The sequence below is a fragment of the Rhinoraja longicauda genome, chromosome 3, assembly GCF_053455715.1.
Source record: "Rhinoraja longicauda isolate Sanriku21f chromosome 3, sRhiLon1.1, whole genome shotgun sequence".
NCBI classification, from domain to species: Eukaryota; Metazoa; Chordata; class Chondrichthyes; order Rajiformes; family Arhynchobatidae; genus Rhinoraja; species Rhinoraja longicauda.
In genome coordinates, this window is record NC_135955.1 from 15,770,459 (window position 1) to 15,787,827 (window position 17,369).

A 17,369-nucleotide genomic window follows, 5' to 3' on the forward strand; every position below is an offset into this window, starting at 1 on the left:
TTTGAAAGTGGCACCATAGGTAGATAGAGTGGGTCAAAAAGGCTTTTGGCACATTGGCCCTCAACAGTTAAGAGTTTTGAGTATAGAAATTGGGAGATTATGTTACTGTTATATAAGACGTTGGTGAGGCCACACAGAGTAGGCAGGTGGGACGAGTGAAGATGGGACATGTTGGTCAGCATGGGCCAGTTGGTCAAAGAGGCCTGTTTCCAATCTGTGGCAATGAATTCCACAGATTCACCACCTTCTGGATAACAAATTTTGTCCCTATTTCCATTCTGAAGGTACATCCTTTTAATCTGAGGCTGTGTCCTCTGGTCCTGGACTCTCCAAATGTACCATGCATGAGTACACTGTCTTAGTAAATCACACTCTGAACATTTTAACAAGCAATTCTCATACCTTCAAATTCAAAGGGGGCGTCATCCAATTAATTTGTTCAGGGATATAATCTACTGTACAAATGGGAGTATTTTTTGTTAACTTTCAGCCCAACATCTGAAGTAAACCTGTTGCTTGCACCATTCTCTGATTAGACAACAGTTTTGGTTACAACAGAACAATGGAAAAAAGGAAAATCCAAGAGGTTAGCGTGATACAACAACAGGAGGAAGTACCGCTGTTTCATTATAAGTGACAAATTCCTGCTTTGGCATGAAGGAAGGCCAAATGAGAAAAGAAAAACTGTACACATACAAATCACAAACACGGGGAATATCTTTCAGCTCTTCAACCCATCTGATCCATTCTGAAGGGTCTCGACCCGAAAAGTCGCCTATTCCTCCCAGCCTTTTGTGTCTATCTTTGATCCATTCTTCACACGGGTTTCCTCCTACTTCCTCTAACTATAAGCATGACCATCTTTTACTTACTAGCTTACTGGAATTTATTATAACTCTCTAAATGACGACTTGTGGAACAGGGGCCCACTTTTCCACCCCCCTCCAGCGAAAGGGGTGTGTCCCAAATTCCTCATTATATTTATTAGTCACTATTTTGCATTTTATGGCCCCTGACTTTAGAAACTATGAACATTGAATATTGGCAAAGACGGTGCATGCATGTTGTAGTTCGTTTTATTTGGCTTGGTGACAATTTCAGAACAAATGTACAGCAAAACGAACAGTAGTTTGATTTTTGAAAAGAGTTGGACACCATTTCCATCCCAAATTTTAGCCTGCTAAAGTCATCCCCATTTTTCAGTATGTACAGGAATTTCCATTTGTGGGATTATTTAGTTTGTCAATGCTTGTGTATAACCAAAAGAATAAACCTTGCACAACAATGCAATACATAGATTAATTATCAAGGGTGTGTTTTTGGCAGATGAATTTTGAACCTGTTCTCCAATCATTTACAGATCACCTTTGCGGCACAGTGCTGGACTTAAATAGCACAGTAACTTTAAGAAATTCATCTTTTTAACGTGGCAATGGTTAAGAAAAAAACCAACTTACATTCCCTGTGATCAACTGCTGCAGCCATGACATTAAAGTACAAAGTTAAATACCTTTATTCCGACCAACATTCAAGTACATTATAGAAAAATATATTTTGTATGGTACAGAGTAATTCAGGCCAGCTAATTTCCCCATTGATATCAGGCAACATTTTTACACAAAAGCATTTGGAGGAAACTGTCATCTGTGTAAACGAACTTTGCACAACAAACCCAAGATGCGTAAAAATGGCAATGCTAGTTCAGGAATCGACACAAACTACAAATACTTCAAGATAAATATTCATTCTTTCAATAAATAGAGTGGTTAAAAAGCAGCACATGGTTTTTAGAGCTCTACTGTGTAAAAAGGTCAAAGTATCAAAGTTCTGAACCCAAGCCAGTTGAGATCTTGGAAGGGAATTCTGAGATCACTGCTGAAATCATGAATTTTTCAATCTCTTTCACTACAAGCTTACAGGTCTTCAACTTCAGTTTGTCATCTGGGTGTCAGATGAAGCAGGGGCTGGTGTCACTGGTCAGAAAGGGACCTTTGGGATTCACGAGGAGAACGTCTTTGTGTATCCCATCTCTGTACTTGTCCATGAAAAGAATGTAATGTCTACTTATAATAATCAATGTTTGCACCAATAATAGCACCTTTCCTTTTGGCAACTGACAATGTTAGAATCAAATTGATAAGTGCAAAGAACACCACCATGACCACCACCCTGTCCACCAATAACCCAACCCCTCTTCCCATTCCCACTCTCCCCACACTGGAACAATTGTAAAAGACTGAGCAAGAGCCATTAGACATCACAGATAATCACTCTCAATGTCCGAGATTGGAGATGATTGAGTAAGACAATAGTTATTGGATAAAAAAAACAAATTGAAAAAAACCCCAATTATCGGGCTCTCTGTGATGAACGTACACCAAATATACTGGAATGTTCAGAACTTAAAATCCAGCTCTCGTTTTATTGGGGAAATTAGTTGATCCTGATTACAAAGTACCTATTGAGGAAAAGCCACCAATGTTCAGTGCCCCTGAGTGTTATCCCCCAAAGAATTGGATTGCACCTTATTACTAAGGGAAAGTGTGTCAAAATAACAGCAAAATAAGTTGTAAACATCTAAGAATTTTCAAGATATTTAAAAAAATTATATTGTAATTTTGTAATTGCATAATTTTGACCATTACATAATCACAATTTTTCTAGATCCTTCATTGAAAGTGTGTCAAAAAAATATTTACACACTGAGCTGTACATTTTTTTTGCAGCAATATACAGATAATTCTCCATCTCGTACATTTACATGACAAACTACACTGCAAGAAGGTTGTTCATCTCCCACTTTTGCGAGGTCTTTGCAGAATCACAATCTGAGATGAAAATCTGGTGAAGCACGTCGGAGCGGTCTAAGCACTTGCCTGTAGGAATGTGTGTGAATCTGTGCAATGTCTGAAAGGAAAGATTGAGAGATCACATTCTACCCAAGAACATAGAACAATACAGCAAAGGAACAGGCCGTTTGGCCTCACAATGCCTCTGCCGATCATCAGAAGGTCATAAAACATAGGAGAAGAATTAGGCCACTAGGGTCGCCGAGAGTCTGTTCTGCCATTCGATCACGGCGGATCTATTTTTCCCTCTCAACCCCATTCTCCTGCCTTCTCCCCGTAACCTTTGGCACCCTTGTTAATCAAAAGCCTATAAATCTCCGCTTTAAAAATACGTAAGGACGGCCTCCACCGCCATCTGTAGCAATGAATCCACAAGTTTACCACCCTTTGGCTAAAGAAACGTCCTCATTAATAATACTGAATCATGATGCCAAAATAAACTAATCCCTCCATTCCCTGCTTATCCACATGCCTATCTTTTTCTCCAGAGGTGCTGCCTGACCTGCTGATTTACTCCTGTACTTTGCCTATCTAAAAGCCTTGTAGAGGCATGATGCATACCTTAAGTTGTAACCGTGCTACCATGGATTCCTGAGGAAGGGTTCTGACCCAAAACGTCACCTATTCCTTTTCTCCAGAGATGCTGCCTGACCGCTGAATTACACTGCATTTTGTGTCTATCTTCGCTATAAACAAGCATCTGCAGTTTCTTCCTACACACCATAGATTGAAGACTTATTATCTTATTAAGACTTAAAATGTAACTGGTGAGAATGCCTCAAGGATCAGTCTTTGGCTCTCGATCTATATTAATGACAGAAGAGGGAGCAGAGTGGAAGTTATCCATGTTTGCTCTTGACACTAATATTGCTGCTGCAATGGGTATTTGGAATGATAGGTTAATTGATTCCACAAAAACTTACCAAATGTAATTTGAAGTGTGATATCATATAAGGTAGGAATCAAAAGACAGAGCAATATCCAAAATGGAGAGACAGCAAAAGAAAGCAGCACAGGGCGACACAGATTTAAAAAAACACGTCTATAACACAGTCAACAGGGAAGTGCAGTGTATTTAAAAAGCAAATAACACATTGGCCTTCATTGGAAGAAGGTTTGAGTATTGTTACGATTGCAGAGAGTTTGAGGCCAATTTTGCTTAGCTTATTTAGTTTAGTTTAGTTTAGAGATACGGCATGGAAACAGGTCCTTTAACCTACTGAGTCCATGCCGAATATCAATTACCCATTCACACCAGTTCTATGTTATCCCATTTTTCTAACCACTCCCTACACATTTCCTCAGGCCATCGGAGGAAGGGTTCCAACCCGAAACGTCACCGTTTCCTTTCTCTGGAGATGCCACCGGACGCGCTGAGTTACTCCAACATCAGTATAAACCAGGATCTGCAGTTCCTTCCTACACAGATAGTTTCTTGATGTTCACCTAGATCGTCTGCCTAGGAAGGGTGCATTGGGTAGGCTAGGATTTTCAGTGGACATAAAATGCCGTTTGTTGGGAGGTGAGAAAGGATGGAAAGATGCTCCCTTGTGGGAATGGAAGTAATAAGGAAGGGGAACAAATGGGTAAATTCAGTAAAGGTATGGAAGTGAAAACGCAGATGCAACCTTCTGAGAGGAAAGGGCACATATTTTAAATGAGCAAAGGGCTTTGAAATGTTCAAGACTAAGTATCGGTTTTAATTCAAACCTCACTGTATCACCAAAGGTACTGTACTGACAATTTATTATGGGTTTTCCCACAGTAATAAAAAGTTAACAATTTTGCATTTACAAGTGAAAACTAAGGGTGACTTGTAAAATTATATAGAACATATACCACACGACCATGCCATACACCGATCAGCCAAAACATTACGACCACTGACAAGCGAAGTGAATAACATTGATTATCTTTGTTACAATGGCGCCTATCAAGGGGTGGGATATATTAGGCAGCAAGTGAACAGTCAGTTCTTAAAGTTGATGTGTTGGATGCAGGAGAAATGGGCAGTAAAGACCTGAGCGACTTTGACAAGGGCCAAATTGTTATGGCCAGATGACTGAGTCAGAGCATCTCCGAAACAGCAAGGCTTGTGGGGTGCTTCCGGTCAGCAGTGGTGAGTACCTACCGACAGTGGTCCGAGGAGGAACAAACCACAAACGGGCGACAGGGTGCCCAAGACTCATCGATGCCCGAGGGCAACGAAGGCTATCCCATCTGGTCCGAACCGACAGAAGGTCTACTGTTGCACAAGTCACAGAAAATTTAAATGGTGGTCATAGGAGGAATGTGTCACATTACACAGTGCATCGCACCCTGCTGCGTATGGGGCTGCACACGGTGGACCAACAGCATATTAGGCAGGTGGTCATAATGTTTTGGCTCATCAGGTCATAATGTTTTGGCTGATCGGTGTATCTCCCATCTTGTACAAGGCTCTTGTCACTCTTCTCTGCCCATCAGCATACCATTCTATTCTCTTCCTTGTTTCCCCTGCAATCTACCTTTCATTTTCACCGTGGCTGCTCCTCACGATAGTAAATTTCTCTTATTTGCAACTCTCTGGGAAAATAAGTTTCTTCTTTTTCCTTTATTCTTTTTATTAGTGGCTGTTATTATATTTGTCGCTCTTGACTCAGACTCTCCCACAGGTGGAACCAGGTTCGTTCTGTCTAATATAATTTCCTTTAACCAAAGGACCTCAATCTGATTCCATATCAGCTTCGTTACTTCTATGGAAGAGAGCCACAGACTGCTCAATCTTACAATAAACTGGTGCTAATAACACTGACCTTACCTTTATATACTGCCATTCTTTATATACATTCATATTACAGTGCGTGATCATAACCTTTGACCCATCTGCTCCTCTGGTCAAGCACTGGTCGTACTGCATCAATTGATTGGCTTCGTTGATTCGAAACAGCTGAAAATAACATTCAGTTTATGATGCTTCAAGTACTTTTTCTTCTTTTCATTACTATAAAAAACCATGACCACAATAACTTGGCAATTACAGGAACGTTTCTTGGTTTCAGTCATTATATGTCTATTTGAGAGGAGTTGCCAAACTTGCCCAATAAGCAAAGTGGAAAAAAAATGTTACATCAGGAATAATTTTCACAGGATTTGAGCAGATTAAAAGGAAGAAGATTGCATCTGACTTAATACACTAGGCTTCATCTCACAATTAAGAAGCATTTGCCTTTCAGACTATCAGTTAAAAATAACCCTCCACTACCACCCTCTGCCTCCTACCACCAACCCAATTTTGTATTCAATTTGGTATCTCACCCGAGATCCCAAATTTTCTAATCTTTTGGAACAGCCTACCATGCACGACCTGGTCAAAGGCCTTGTTAAAGTCTATGTAGTCAATGCCCGGTAAAGAATGAAGCCGTTAAAAACTGAGAAGTTGGATGGCATACTACATTCTCCTTGGGCAGGGAAAACAATCATATCATTGAAATACAAACACAAAAGGTAAAATTATTTAAATGTTTTCTCAGTCCCCATTTCTGTAGTAGTTTCTACCATATCTAGTTTGTAGCTTTCTTCTGACAATACAGGTTTTAAACCAAGATTTTAGCTTGAAATTTTTCATTTAGCTGGAAATACCTAATGATTCATTGTTGAGGTCGAAACCTCTTTTCATAACAAAAGCTCAGTCAAAACTGCACCAGACACAGCGAGAATAAAGGCCAGGTTGCCCCTGATCCATCTGTGTTCAGCTAACCAGAACGCTGCAAATCACCCTGCATGTTGCAGTCATGGAGAAAAGGCTTGAGAGCAGGTCCGGCAACATTTGTGGAGAAAGAAACAAGAGTTGGTGGTTGAACCTTTCATCGGACCTGGTGTAAATTCCAGTTCCAATGGAAGCTCCTTGGCCTAAAATATAATTCTGCTTTTCACTCCAGAAACATTGTTTGAGCTGCTGAGAATTGACATTTTCTGTTTTGATCTCAGATCTTTGCAGCATCTGGGGTGTTTTGCATTTGGGCATTCAGCTGTGATTCTCAGGCATCCATTCACTTCCTTGGGGCACAATATATCTTTAAAGCCAGTGCCAAACTAGCAAGTCTAATATGATAACGTAACGTTATAGATTTCTTGCTGAGTTCTGCTTACTACAATGGTTACATTGAACTTCTTCCCCTTTTATCTTGGAGCTGACTAGGATTACCTGATTTCCTCCCATTCTATGGCAAGGCCCCAGCTCGATAAATCCACCATTGGTGTGGCCCATGCTGTCGATGCAATAATCAGTTTCGTGTCCTCTGATCTGAAATGAAAGGTGAATGATCCGTAAAGCTGGTGTGGTAAAGAGCATGTAATTATTGAACCAAGTCAAGCTTAAGGCTATACCTAAACGAATGTTTGATTATTTCAGCAATCATTACTAAACACGTTGTGTGCCTCTATGACTCTACCAGTGACACCATTCACACACCACCTTAATAAACCTGCAGGCAATAGTGCAATTTACTGCTACATAGCTAACGTTTTGGGGAATATAAATTAATCTAGAGTGAATTAATAATTATACCTCTCCCCATTCTACATTTTTAGCTGGTAGTGGGTAGTGTTCTGGAATGTCATAAGCTATCTCTTCCATGAACCATTTAAAACTTTTGCAGTGGTGTTCCTCACGAAACTTCTTCAGTGGTGTTATATCTCCATAAGCCATGGATTTTGTCTCGGGACGACTTGCATAAAAATAGTCGGCATATTCATCCCACCATACTTCTACAACGCGAACATAATTCTGTGAAGAATAACGGTGATATATTAATTTCATGACCAGCAAAGCTATCTCCTGTCTGCACACATGCAAAATTAATTGATTGATTAATCAATTCATTAGTTACATTGATCAATTGAAAATTGTTGCCTTAACATTTACTCATTGAGGAAAAGGGAAACCATGTTAGAAATTTTAAGGGCGGCACAGTGGTGCAGTTGGAAGAGCTGCTGCCTTACAGCACCAGAGACCCGGGGTTCAATCCTGACCTATGGTGCTGTCTTTACGGAGTTTGCACATTCTCTGACCACACGGGTTTCCTACGGGTGCGCCAGTTTCCTCCCACGTCCCGCAAATTCAGCCTTGGAAGTGGGCTATGGGAACGGATCTGCTGACTCCAGCCAGGCCGGAGTTAGAGCCCCGGCCGCAGGGGACAAATTTGACCCAAAAGTCCCGGTGTGGTTGAGATCGGCCTCACCCGGCCAAGGCGCAATATTTTTTGGGAGACTTCCGGGGGAGCGGGGCGGTTAAGGTTTCAAGTGCACCGAAAATCGGTACTCGATCTGTACTCACAGAAGAGGAATTTAAACACTGAATGATGGAAATCCTGGCCGTATTATAAATTTAGACATTTCCATTTACGATTACGCAAAGCTCATTCAGCATACACATATAGTCGGCTAATTGGTTGAAGACATACCTTTAAGGTTGGAGATGATCCTACGTGAGCTGGTGGTGGGTTCCCTGCCCACCCATGCAAACGGTAAATATGACCTACACGAGAGCACGGTACAAATAACAATTTTCCTCCACACTGCCATATCTGTACGGGGATGAACAAGTCAAAAGGAAAAATTATTGTGTGGGAATAAAAGTCTTCGACTGTTCTCAACAATAACATTTTATTTAGGCATTAGCTCATTGAGTCATACAGCGTGGAAACAGGCTCTCCCGCCCAACTTGCCCACACATACCCCATCTACACTACATAGACTTAGGGGCATAGATTTTGTCTTTTTGACATATTATTGTTTGTTTTTATGCGTGTAAACATATATATATATACACACACACATGCCCGAGTTACTTCAGCATTTTGTGTCTTCTTCGGTGTAAACCAGCATCAGCAGTTCCTTCCTATCCCAGAAATACTAGGGGACCGAGGATCAAGTAGGAGGGAGGAACTAAAGGCAATCCACGTTAGTCAGGAAATGGCGTTAGATAAACTGTTGGGATTGTCATATGAGGAAAAATTGAAAAGACTAGGCTTGTATTCACTGGAGTTTAGAAGGATGAGAGGGGATCTTATCTCCACACAACGAGACCTGGGTGTGCTTGTACATCAGTCACTGATGTACAGCAGGCAGTGAAGAAAGCTAATGGCATGTTGGCCTTCATTGCTAGAGGATTTGAGTTTAGGTGCAAGGAGGTCCTACTGCAGTTGTAAACGGTCCTGGTGAGACCGCACCTGGAGTATTGTGTGCAATTTTGGTATCCTAATTTGAGGAAGGACATTATTGCTATTGAGGGAGTGCAGTGTAGGTTCACCAGGTTAATTCCCGGGATGGCGGGACTGACATATGATGAAAGGGGATCTCATAGAAACATATAAAATTCTTAAAGATTGGACAGGCTAGATGCAGGAAAAATGTCCCCGATGTTGGGGGAGTCCAGAACCACGGGTCACAGTTTAAGAATAAGGTGTAGGCCATTTAGGACTGAGATGAGGAAAAACATTTTCACCCAGAGAGTTGTGAATCTGTGGAATTCTCTGCCACAGTATGCAGTGGAGGCCAATTCACTGGATGTTTTCAAGAGAGAGTTAGATTTAGCTCTTTGGGCTAAAGGAATCAAAGGGAAAAGCAGGAACGAGGTACATTTTAGATGATCAGCCATGATCATATTGAATGGCGTTGTTGGCTCGAAGGGCAAAATGGCCTACTCCTGCACCTATTTATTTTCTTCACATACACACCAACATGTATATAATATATACCCACCACCCTTTGTGTAAAAACGTTACCCCTCAGGATTCTATTAAATCTTTCCCCCCTCACCTTAAACCTATGGTGTACATGTGGGGCAAGAGACTCTGCATTTACCTGATCTATTCCTCTTGTAATTTTGTACAAATTCTGTATCTCAACATTTTCACTCTATGCTTTTAGATGAGAGCAATTCCTACACATAAAATTCTCCATAATGTTTTTTAATAATAATAAATTGTTCAAATCTTAATTTTATTGCCAATTTTTGGCACCACAATGTTACTGTGGATCGAGTTAACATTGTAAAGTCTTCCCAAAGGTATTTCAATAGTTACGATGTACTTTCATCAATTACAGCATTGAAGAATAATGCTTCAAGCTTTCTCTCTCCATGTATTACCTTATAGGATATCTCGAAGTTTTCACCTCCCCAGATTTGAAGACCAGGATCATAGAGCCCCAGCTCAAAGAAGAAATCTCGTTCAATAGCGAACAATCCCCCAGCCATAGCTGGGGACCTGGGAAAGTTATTATTAGACAAATAGATACCAAATTAGAAGTTTCCAACTACTGTCTTATTCTTTTTGCGCCTAAATTTCTGAGAATTGCAGTTTTTAATAATAAAATTCATAAAGCATAAAGTTGCACTACCCTTTTCCAGAGAATAAGCCGATTTCTGGTCAATTATCAAGTTTTAGATACAGCCATTTGTTAAACTCGATAAATTGAATGATGTAATGGTTAGGAAGCATTATACATATGAAACAAGTGGCAAAATTTATATTCAATTAACACAAGAACCAAAAGAACATAATGGCTAATAAGCACAATTGGAGGATTTTAGTTAAAGATCTAAAAAATGTCCTGCGAAAAGGGGAATGCAACTTAAGAACGAGGAAAATGTTGGAAATCCTCAGTAACTAAGCGAAAAAAACACAAAATGTCCCATGTGTAACCCCTTCAGTCTCCAACATTTTGTGTTCTTGTTTGAGGTTGCTACTATTTGCAGATTTTGCTTTTTATTTAATTTCATATTCCATCCATTTCCTGGGCAAAATATTTCCACCTTAATGTTTTAATTACTTTGCTTGCGTGCAAAATAATTTGTGTATCTGATTTAGAACCTTTGATCCATTTTAAGAGGAAGAATTGTTTTACCTTTATCTTGACCTAACCCCACCCCTTCAACTTAACAGGATATGTCATGCGAGATCTGCAGTTTATATATAAAACTACATCCTGCTGGTTTGAGAACAGACATGTCCCTGTATTTGCATGTATTCTTAACCATTTACTTTAATTCTGACTGCAAGTCTCAACCTGTTTGCAATTGGTTTTCGTTTGTAATGTTCTACATCTGTATTCCTAAAACTTAAGCACTGAAACCTTTATCCTTTTAGCCTTTGTACTTTTATTCCCAGGAACCATATATGCACTTCAAACACTGCCTGCTTTGTTTAAATACTTTCTATTCACCATTTGTTTCCATATCTCCAACCATTTCCTTCTACAACTGGCACATTCTTTCGCTTAGCAACTTAATCTAAACCTGAGTTTACGACTTGAACTGCTTTCAACTGATACTTAGTGGGCTTGGGCTTTCCACCAAAGGATCGGAACACAATGTTACTTCTGCAGCGAGGCTTGAATCCAAATATTATACACCCATGTTATATAAAAAGGATCGAACCCGGGTCTCTGGCACTGTAAGGCACCAACTCTACCACTGCGCCACCGTGTGTCAGGAGGTGAATAGAGAGGTCAATTTGGCACCTGCTTATTCTGCAATGACTGGGACAGTGGGTGCTAGATGGAGCAGGTGGGTGAATGGTTTGGGATGTGGTGTGTTCTCACTGCCACGTTTCTGTGTATTTCCAACAACAAGTGCCATTCTAAATATTCCTTCCCCACTGAGCAAAAATTATAGGTCAGGGATGTTACACTTTCTCAAGGAGCCTTGGACAACATGCTTGAATTAATTCATCTGTTCACCTTGTCATCTTTTGTCATGATGGATCATGGATCACTCTGTTTGTTTTAGTAATCTGGGGTGGGGTATGTGAACAATGAGGACCGTCATCAGAGACAATTGCGTATAATTCAACCCCCAACGCAGGGGAGGTTGAGTCGCTTACCCTGCCAACGGGTCAGGGAATATTGCGGAGGCAGCAATATTGCGGTGTCTCTTTAGTGCCTTGAGGTGCTTAGTGTTGTTAATACATCTCAGAAGCACACAAGGAGGCAAGCATCATTGTCGTTTGGTCAACCATGAGGGTAAGAGGTCCTGAACTTTAAACATTCTGTTCCTAAGATGGTTAAAGGCCATGCTGGTCCACTGAAGGTGATGGTGGAGTTCATCTACCTGCAGTGAGAGATACCTCCTGAGATACATATCGGGATCATCCAAAAGTCCATATTAGGCTGGTATGGATTTGAATTGGTAAATATCTTCCTCCTGTGCAAAAACACTCTGATTTCATGTCAGCTGACAGGATGTGTATTTAATCTTAATTTTTTGATACAATTATAAAAGGTAGAGATAATCTACATAATTATCTGGAGCTAATGCAGCCAAGGCAACCATAGCAAGGAAGTTATAAAACACCAGCACCTGCCTCATTGACGTGGGAAGAGAACGCAATAACTGATGATTGATTGTATTACTGATTGTTGTGTTGTTAAGTTAATGTGCCTGTAAAGCTGCAACAAGTAAGAATTTAATTGTTCCGATCCCATTGCATATGACAATTAAACGCTGTTGACTCTGTAAAATGTTAAACTCGCAATATGACTAAAATTCTTTTAATGCTTCCAAGACTGGAAGATAGAAATGCTTTTATTCCAAATATATAACTGCAATGATTTTACTATGTGGAATGGGAGCATTTCCTTAACTGGCCTTTTTATGGAATTTGGCTTGGGTGCAGCTGAGAAAATCCTACGTTAATGTTGCGTTTAATGTGCCTGTAAAGCTGCGGCAACTATGAATTTCATTGCTACATTCCTGGTGCATATGACAATTAAACACTCTCGACTTGAGAATGAACAGCCCTCTTCAGATCAAAGGTTCTCTGTTCCTCATCTTTTTTTTGGTATAATTTTAACCAATTGCTCCTCTTATTAATGCCAAATTATAATCAGCAGTGGTAATTTTGTTAATAAACTAAATACATTAAAATGATATTCAATGCAAACTGAAAACCCAATTGTATTATACCCGATAAAAAGCAAATATCATTGCAAAATAATAATCAATAGTATAAGAACTTAACTGAAGAGCTCTCAGTTTACAGTTAGAAGGAAGAATGCACATTAAGACATATAAATACATGCAGCAGCAGAACCCCATGCGTGGTCACCAGCTTTTCATTTGGTCAGATCCGCAGAGCACTGTAATATGTTTGGGTAAAATGGGACTGAAGTAATCAGAGCAAGGAAGGTAGAACCATAATCAGGCTCCTCAAGGAGAGCAAAGGAATCTCATATCTTACACAGGTCAGTGCAGTGAAAATTTAATGGTACCAGAAAGGTTGAATCACGTTAAAGCCTGCCGCACTCACTCGATGCCAAGAATTATAATTTTATCTTTTTTTTTGTCTACCATATTGTGCAGAGCATAAGATGCATTACATTGGGGGAGAAGCACTATATGTGCCTTTTGTTTTTGCCCAAACTTGTGCATTTTAATTGTTAGAAATTTCCAAAAAGATTTTGACAGTCAGCAGCCATTCCTTCAACTGGTCATGCTCACGTTTATGGTGTCAAGACACACATATTAGTCGAAAAGAATCTCTACGTTGCTGGTGTATTTATTAGACATAGTAGGAAGCAAACACACTCATGCATTCCCAAAAACCTCCCATGTTATCTATTTCAAAAAAGGCAATAACGTGATTAGAAATACTCAGTCATAATAAGTGAAATTTCTGTCGCTGTGGTTTAAGTGATAACAGTTTTGACCATGTTGCTGACCCAATGGATAGAGAAAAGTTAGCGATTTGTTTACCAACATAACTGTGGATGTCTCCGGAGCCACCAGACATTATGAATGGCACCTGGCAATTGCTTTTAATCAAGACTACTTAAGCTCATGGTTTACTTTTTTTCACATAAAAGTTAGTAATGCATCTTAGTCCCTGCATGATAGGATAAGTCACAAATAAGCTATTTAGTAAGGATCGAGCAAAGTACTACTTCCATACAGTGACTTCCAGTTTAGTGCAGCCTTGTATCAATGCTGGATTCTGTATACTCCACAATATCACATCAGAAATTACAAATAGCATGTTCAAAAAAAGCATGGCTATGGCTGATCCCTAAATAAAAAATGAAATTTAGTGAATTTCCAACACAGACAAATTCAGGACCAGAACTAGTATTTATTCTTGCTGTCAACATGTTTTTCTTCCATATATATCGTATCTCATTAGTGGGATTCCTCAACCATGTCACACCTTGATCCTCTTTTCTCCAACATAAGGAATTCAAATCACTGTGAGTGCATTCTCATTCAATATATTGTCTCATGCCAAAATCGTCCGCATGTGTTTGTGTGCTTGGTTGCATTCTCTTTGCAATGAAAGGTTGAGAATAGCATACAGCACAGAAGAGCCAACCTGATCTAAAGTCTGTGAAGTGACGGGATAATACGTTGAGGAAATTATTCTGTCTTCTTTTAACATAAATCATCCCTTTTTTGCCTTCAGGATTCATCTTCTTTGACTTTCAGATTTCTTGATATGTTGTATTGCCAAATATTCCTATAACCCTTTTGCTTATTTAGACTTTGAGATGAAGCCACTGATACATCTATCTAGGTCACTAGTGAAAATATGGACAAATTCTAGGCCTTACAGAAGCTTACTCATCCAAATGCCTACTCATCTTGGAACATAGAACATCTAGAACAGTACAGCATAGGAAGAGGGCATGAAGACCACGATGCTAATCTAAACTAATCTTATCTGCCTGCACAAGGCATATAACCCTCTATTCCCTGCCTCACAAATCTCCTTTAAACTCCCTTTCACCTTAAACCTACATCCTCTCATATCGGACATTTCCAACCAAGGAAAAAGACTATTTACCCTCTCATAATTTTATATTCTTCTGTCAGGTTGCCCCTCAGCCTCCGATGCTCTAGAGAAAACAATGCAGATTTTTCTGCATCTAGTTACTCATGTTATAACTGTTAACATAGAAACATACACATAGAAAATAGGTACAGGAGTAGGCCATTCGGCCCTTCGAGCCTGCACCGCCATTCAATATGATCATGGCTGATCATCCAGCTCAATAACCTGTACCTGCCTTCTCTCCATACCCCCTGATCCCTTTAGCCACAAGGGCCACATCTAACTCCCTCTTAAATATAGCCAATGAACTGGCCTCAACTACCTTCTGTGGCAGAGAATTCCACAGACTCACCACTCTCTGTGTGAAGAAATGTTAACCTTTATTGATTTCCTACTCCATTGTAATTATTCATAAGGGCAACATTCCAAAAGGTGTCAAATGTGTAATGGGTTTTCAAAGATTTATGAAAAATTATGGCTTATTTTATGGCAAATGAATGCCCATGAACTGGATCCACTTTTGCACAGTATTTGATGGGATGAGTTTCCCCATGGGAACTGAGTGGCTTCTCAGAATGGGTTAAAGTTGTACTCTCAGTTCAAGTGTTGAGTGTAATTTTATACCAGTGTAATTCAAACTGATTATCCACCTGATTTCTTCTCAGGTTTTCGCAACGGAGAAATAATAGAAGCCCTTTGTTTGCTCACAACTAATGCACTCACTCATGTGTACATGAAATAACAGGAGTGGCTTAAATCCACATGGGATTGCAAAATCTGATGTGTGTGAAGAAAAATACATGGCAGAGTGGTTGAGGATGGTGTAAAGTGCTAAGTACGGATGCAAATCTGCACTCAGTGGAAAACATAAATAATATCTGATCGTTTCTCCTCTGAAACCCATCTTCTTCTAAGACATTCATCTCTGCAAACATCAAAAGAGTGATTAATCCACCAAATAAATTCCTTTCAACGTTATTTCCTGTGGGGTTGTAATTTTGGGAAAAGCTAAGACGCCTGGATTACTTGTGTGTGTTCGGTACACTCCCATTGCAATGAATACCAGCATAGATCACTAGTGGCTGCATAGCAGACGGCTGCAGAACATGCTAAACTGGAACTTCTGGTTTGCAGTACTTTGGGAGAACATACACAGAACTCGACAAAGAGCTACTGGTTGATCCTTACTTGGAGACAAGCCCTTTATGGACACAATTGATGTAAATGTTTAAGAATATATAAACTGTGGATACATTCTCGCACGTAAAGTTAAGAATATCTTGGCACGATGTAAGCGCGGCATTTTCAGGTCAATGTGAAGACATTTTTTGCAGGTAAAGAAGAAATACCCAACATATTAAAAAACAGGAAGAGAAAGACATGGACATTACAGAACTAGAGTGTGGATTTTTAAGTGGCAATTATCAAATGTTCTAATGATTACCAATATGGTTCAGTTTTATGTTTTCTCCTTTCCTTCTCTCGCTTGGAGAGGGGGACACGCTTCCACAGCATGCTCCAGTCCCATGCTCCTCTAGCAAAACCATCTTCATCACCACCCCCTTGCGGCGATATCACGTAAGTATTTCCGTTTATGGCATCTATAAGTGGCACAGTACATGAGGTTCTGCGGCATTGTCAATATCGTTGGTGGAGGCGGAAAGGGTGGGTGCAAGGATCCATGCGTCAACATATTATTGGAATTAATGTGGGATGCAGCCGGTTACATGGGAAAAATGGAGAGATCATAGGTCTTAGAGATGTAATGGAAACCAACAATGAATAAATTCAACTGTGATTACCGATAAGGCTCAGTTTTATGTATTCTTCTGGCCTTTTCACGACTGTTCAATGGTACACGCTTCCACAGTAAGCTCCAATCCCAGGCCCCTCTGGCAAAACCATCCTCATCCCCACCTTGCTGTGGTTCAATGGTAAAGTCATTGCCATCTATGTAATCTATAAGGGGAACTGTACATGTAGTTCTGAAACAAATATTCAAGAACACAGTATATACCAAAGATAGATGAACCAAGTTGGACCTTCATGTTTAACATCTAACTGCAAACAATTATAGCAGATTTGAGATAAACTGAACTGCTGTCATTTATTGGGCAGAAACACAATCTTACCTTCTCATTTCATGGAATCAGTGGCATGTTTTTAGTAGCATAAATTGGCATTTGTAGCTTGGTTATGTCTGGGTCACTAGCTGTCCGGTGGAAGTCTCTCACTCCCGAAGCAGAAGTCTAAGCCAAGACTCCAGTGCAGTCGAGACACAAGGGACTGCAGATGGTGTAACCTGGAGTAAAAAATAAACTGCTGGAGGAACTCTGCAGGTCAGGCAGCATCTGGACAGGCAGAGGGATGGTTAATGTTTCCAGTCGAGATCCTGATTGAAGGTTTTGACCTGAAATGCCAAACAACTCTCCAACCTCTGCAGATGCTGGCTGATCCGACGAGTTCCTCCAGTGGTTCGTTTTTTTACTCCAGTATGGTACCCACGGAGTGCTACATCATCAGTGATGTTGCCTTTCAAAGGTAAATGCTAAATCAAGGTTCTCTGTTCGCTTATGTACTCTGAGGCTCTGACTGCTCTCATGGTTTTCCAATATTTATTCTCCAACCAATGTAACTGAAGCAAAATATCTGGTCTCAGTGACTCATTTCGACACAGGAGGAGGCGCGTTGGTCCACTGGATCCAGTCCAGCT

The 17,369-nt window shown here is 40.2% G+C and overlaps 1 protein-coding gene across 2 annotated transcripts in view; it reads right to left on the reverse strand.

Moving 5' to 3' along the window:
- Positions 1 to 1,075: 1,075 nt before the first annotated feature.
- The window catches only part of galnt7 (UDP-N-acetyl-alpha-D-galactosamine: polypeptide N-acetylgalactosaminyltransferase 7), an 87,400-nt gene continuing 71,106 nt past the window's right edge, over positions 1,076 to 17,369 (reverse strand). The window contains exons 6-12 of one of the 2 annotated variants that reach the window (XM_078396862.1): positions 16,101 to 16,283; positions 9,982 to 10,099; positions 8,294 to 8,416; positions 7,399 to 7,617; positions 7,036 to 7,134; positions 5,650 to 5,778; positions 1,076 to 2,907 (exon numbers count right to left, since the gene is read on the reverse strand). In XM_078396862.1, coding sequence (XP_078252988.1) covers positions 2,770 to 2,907; positions 5,650 to 5,778; positions 7,036 to 7,134; positions 7,399 to 7,617; positions 8,294 to 8,416; positions 9,982 to 10,099; positions 16,101 to 16,283 — 1,009 coding nt within the window. In that variant the 3' untranslated portion in view covers positions 1,076 to 2,769. Of the gene's footprint in view, positions 2,908 to 5,649; positions 5,779 to 7,035; positions 7,135 to 7,398; positions 7,618 to 8,293; positions 8,417 to 9,981; positions 10,100 to 16,100; positions 16,284 to 16,458; positions 16,642 to 17,369 lie in introns of both variants that reach the window. The other variant, XM_078396863.1, reaches the window with a different exon arrangement.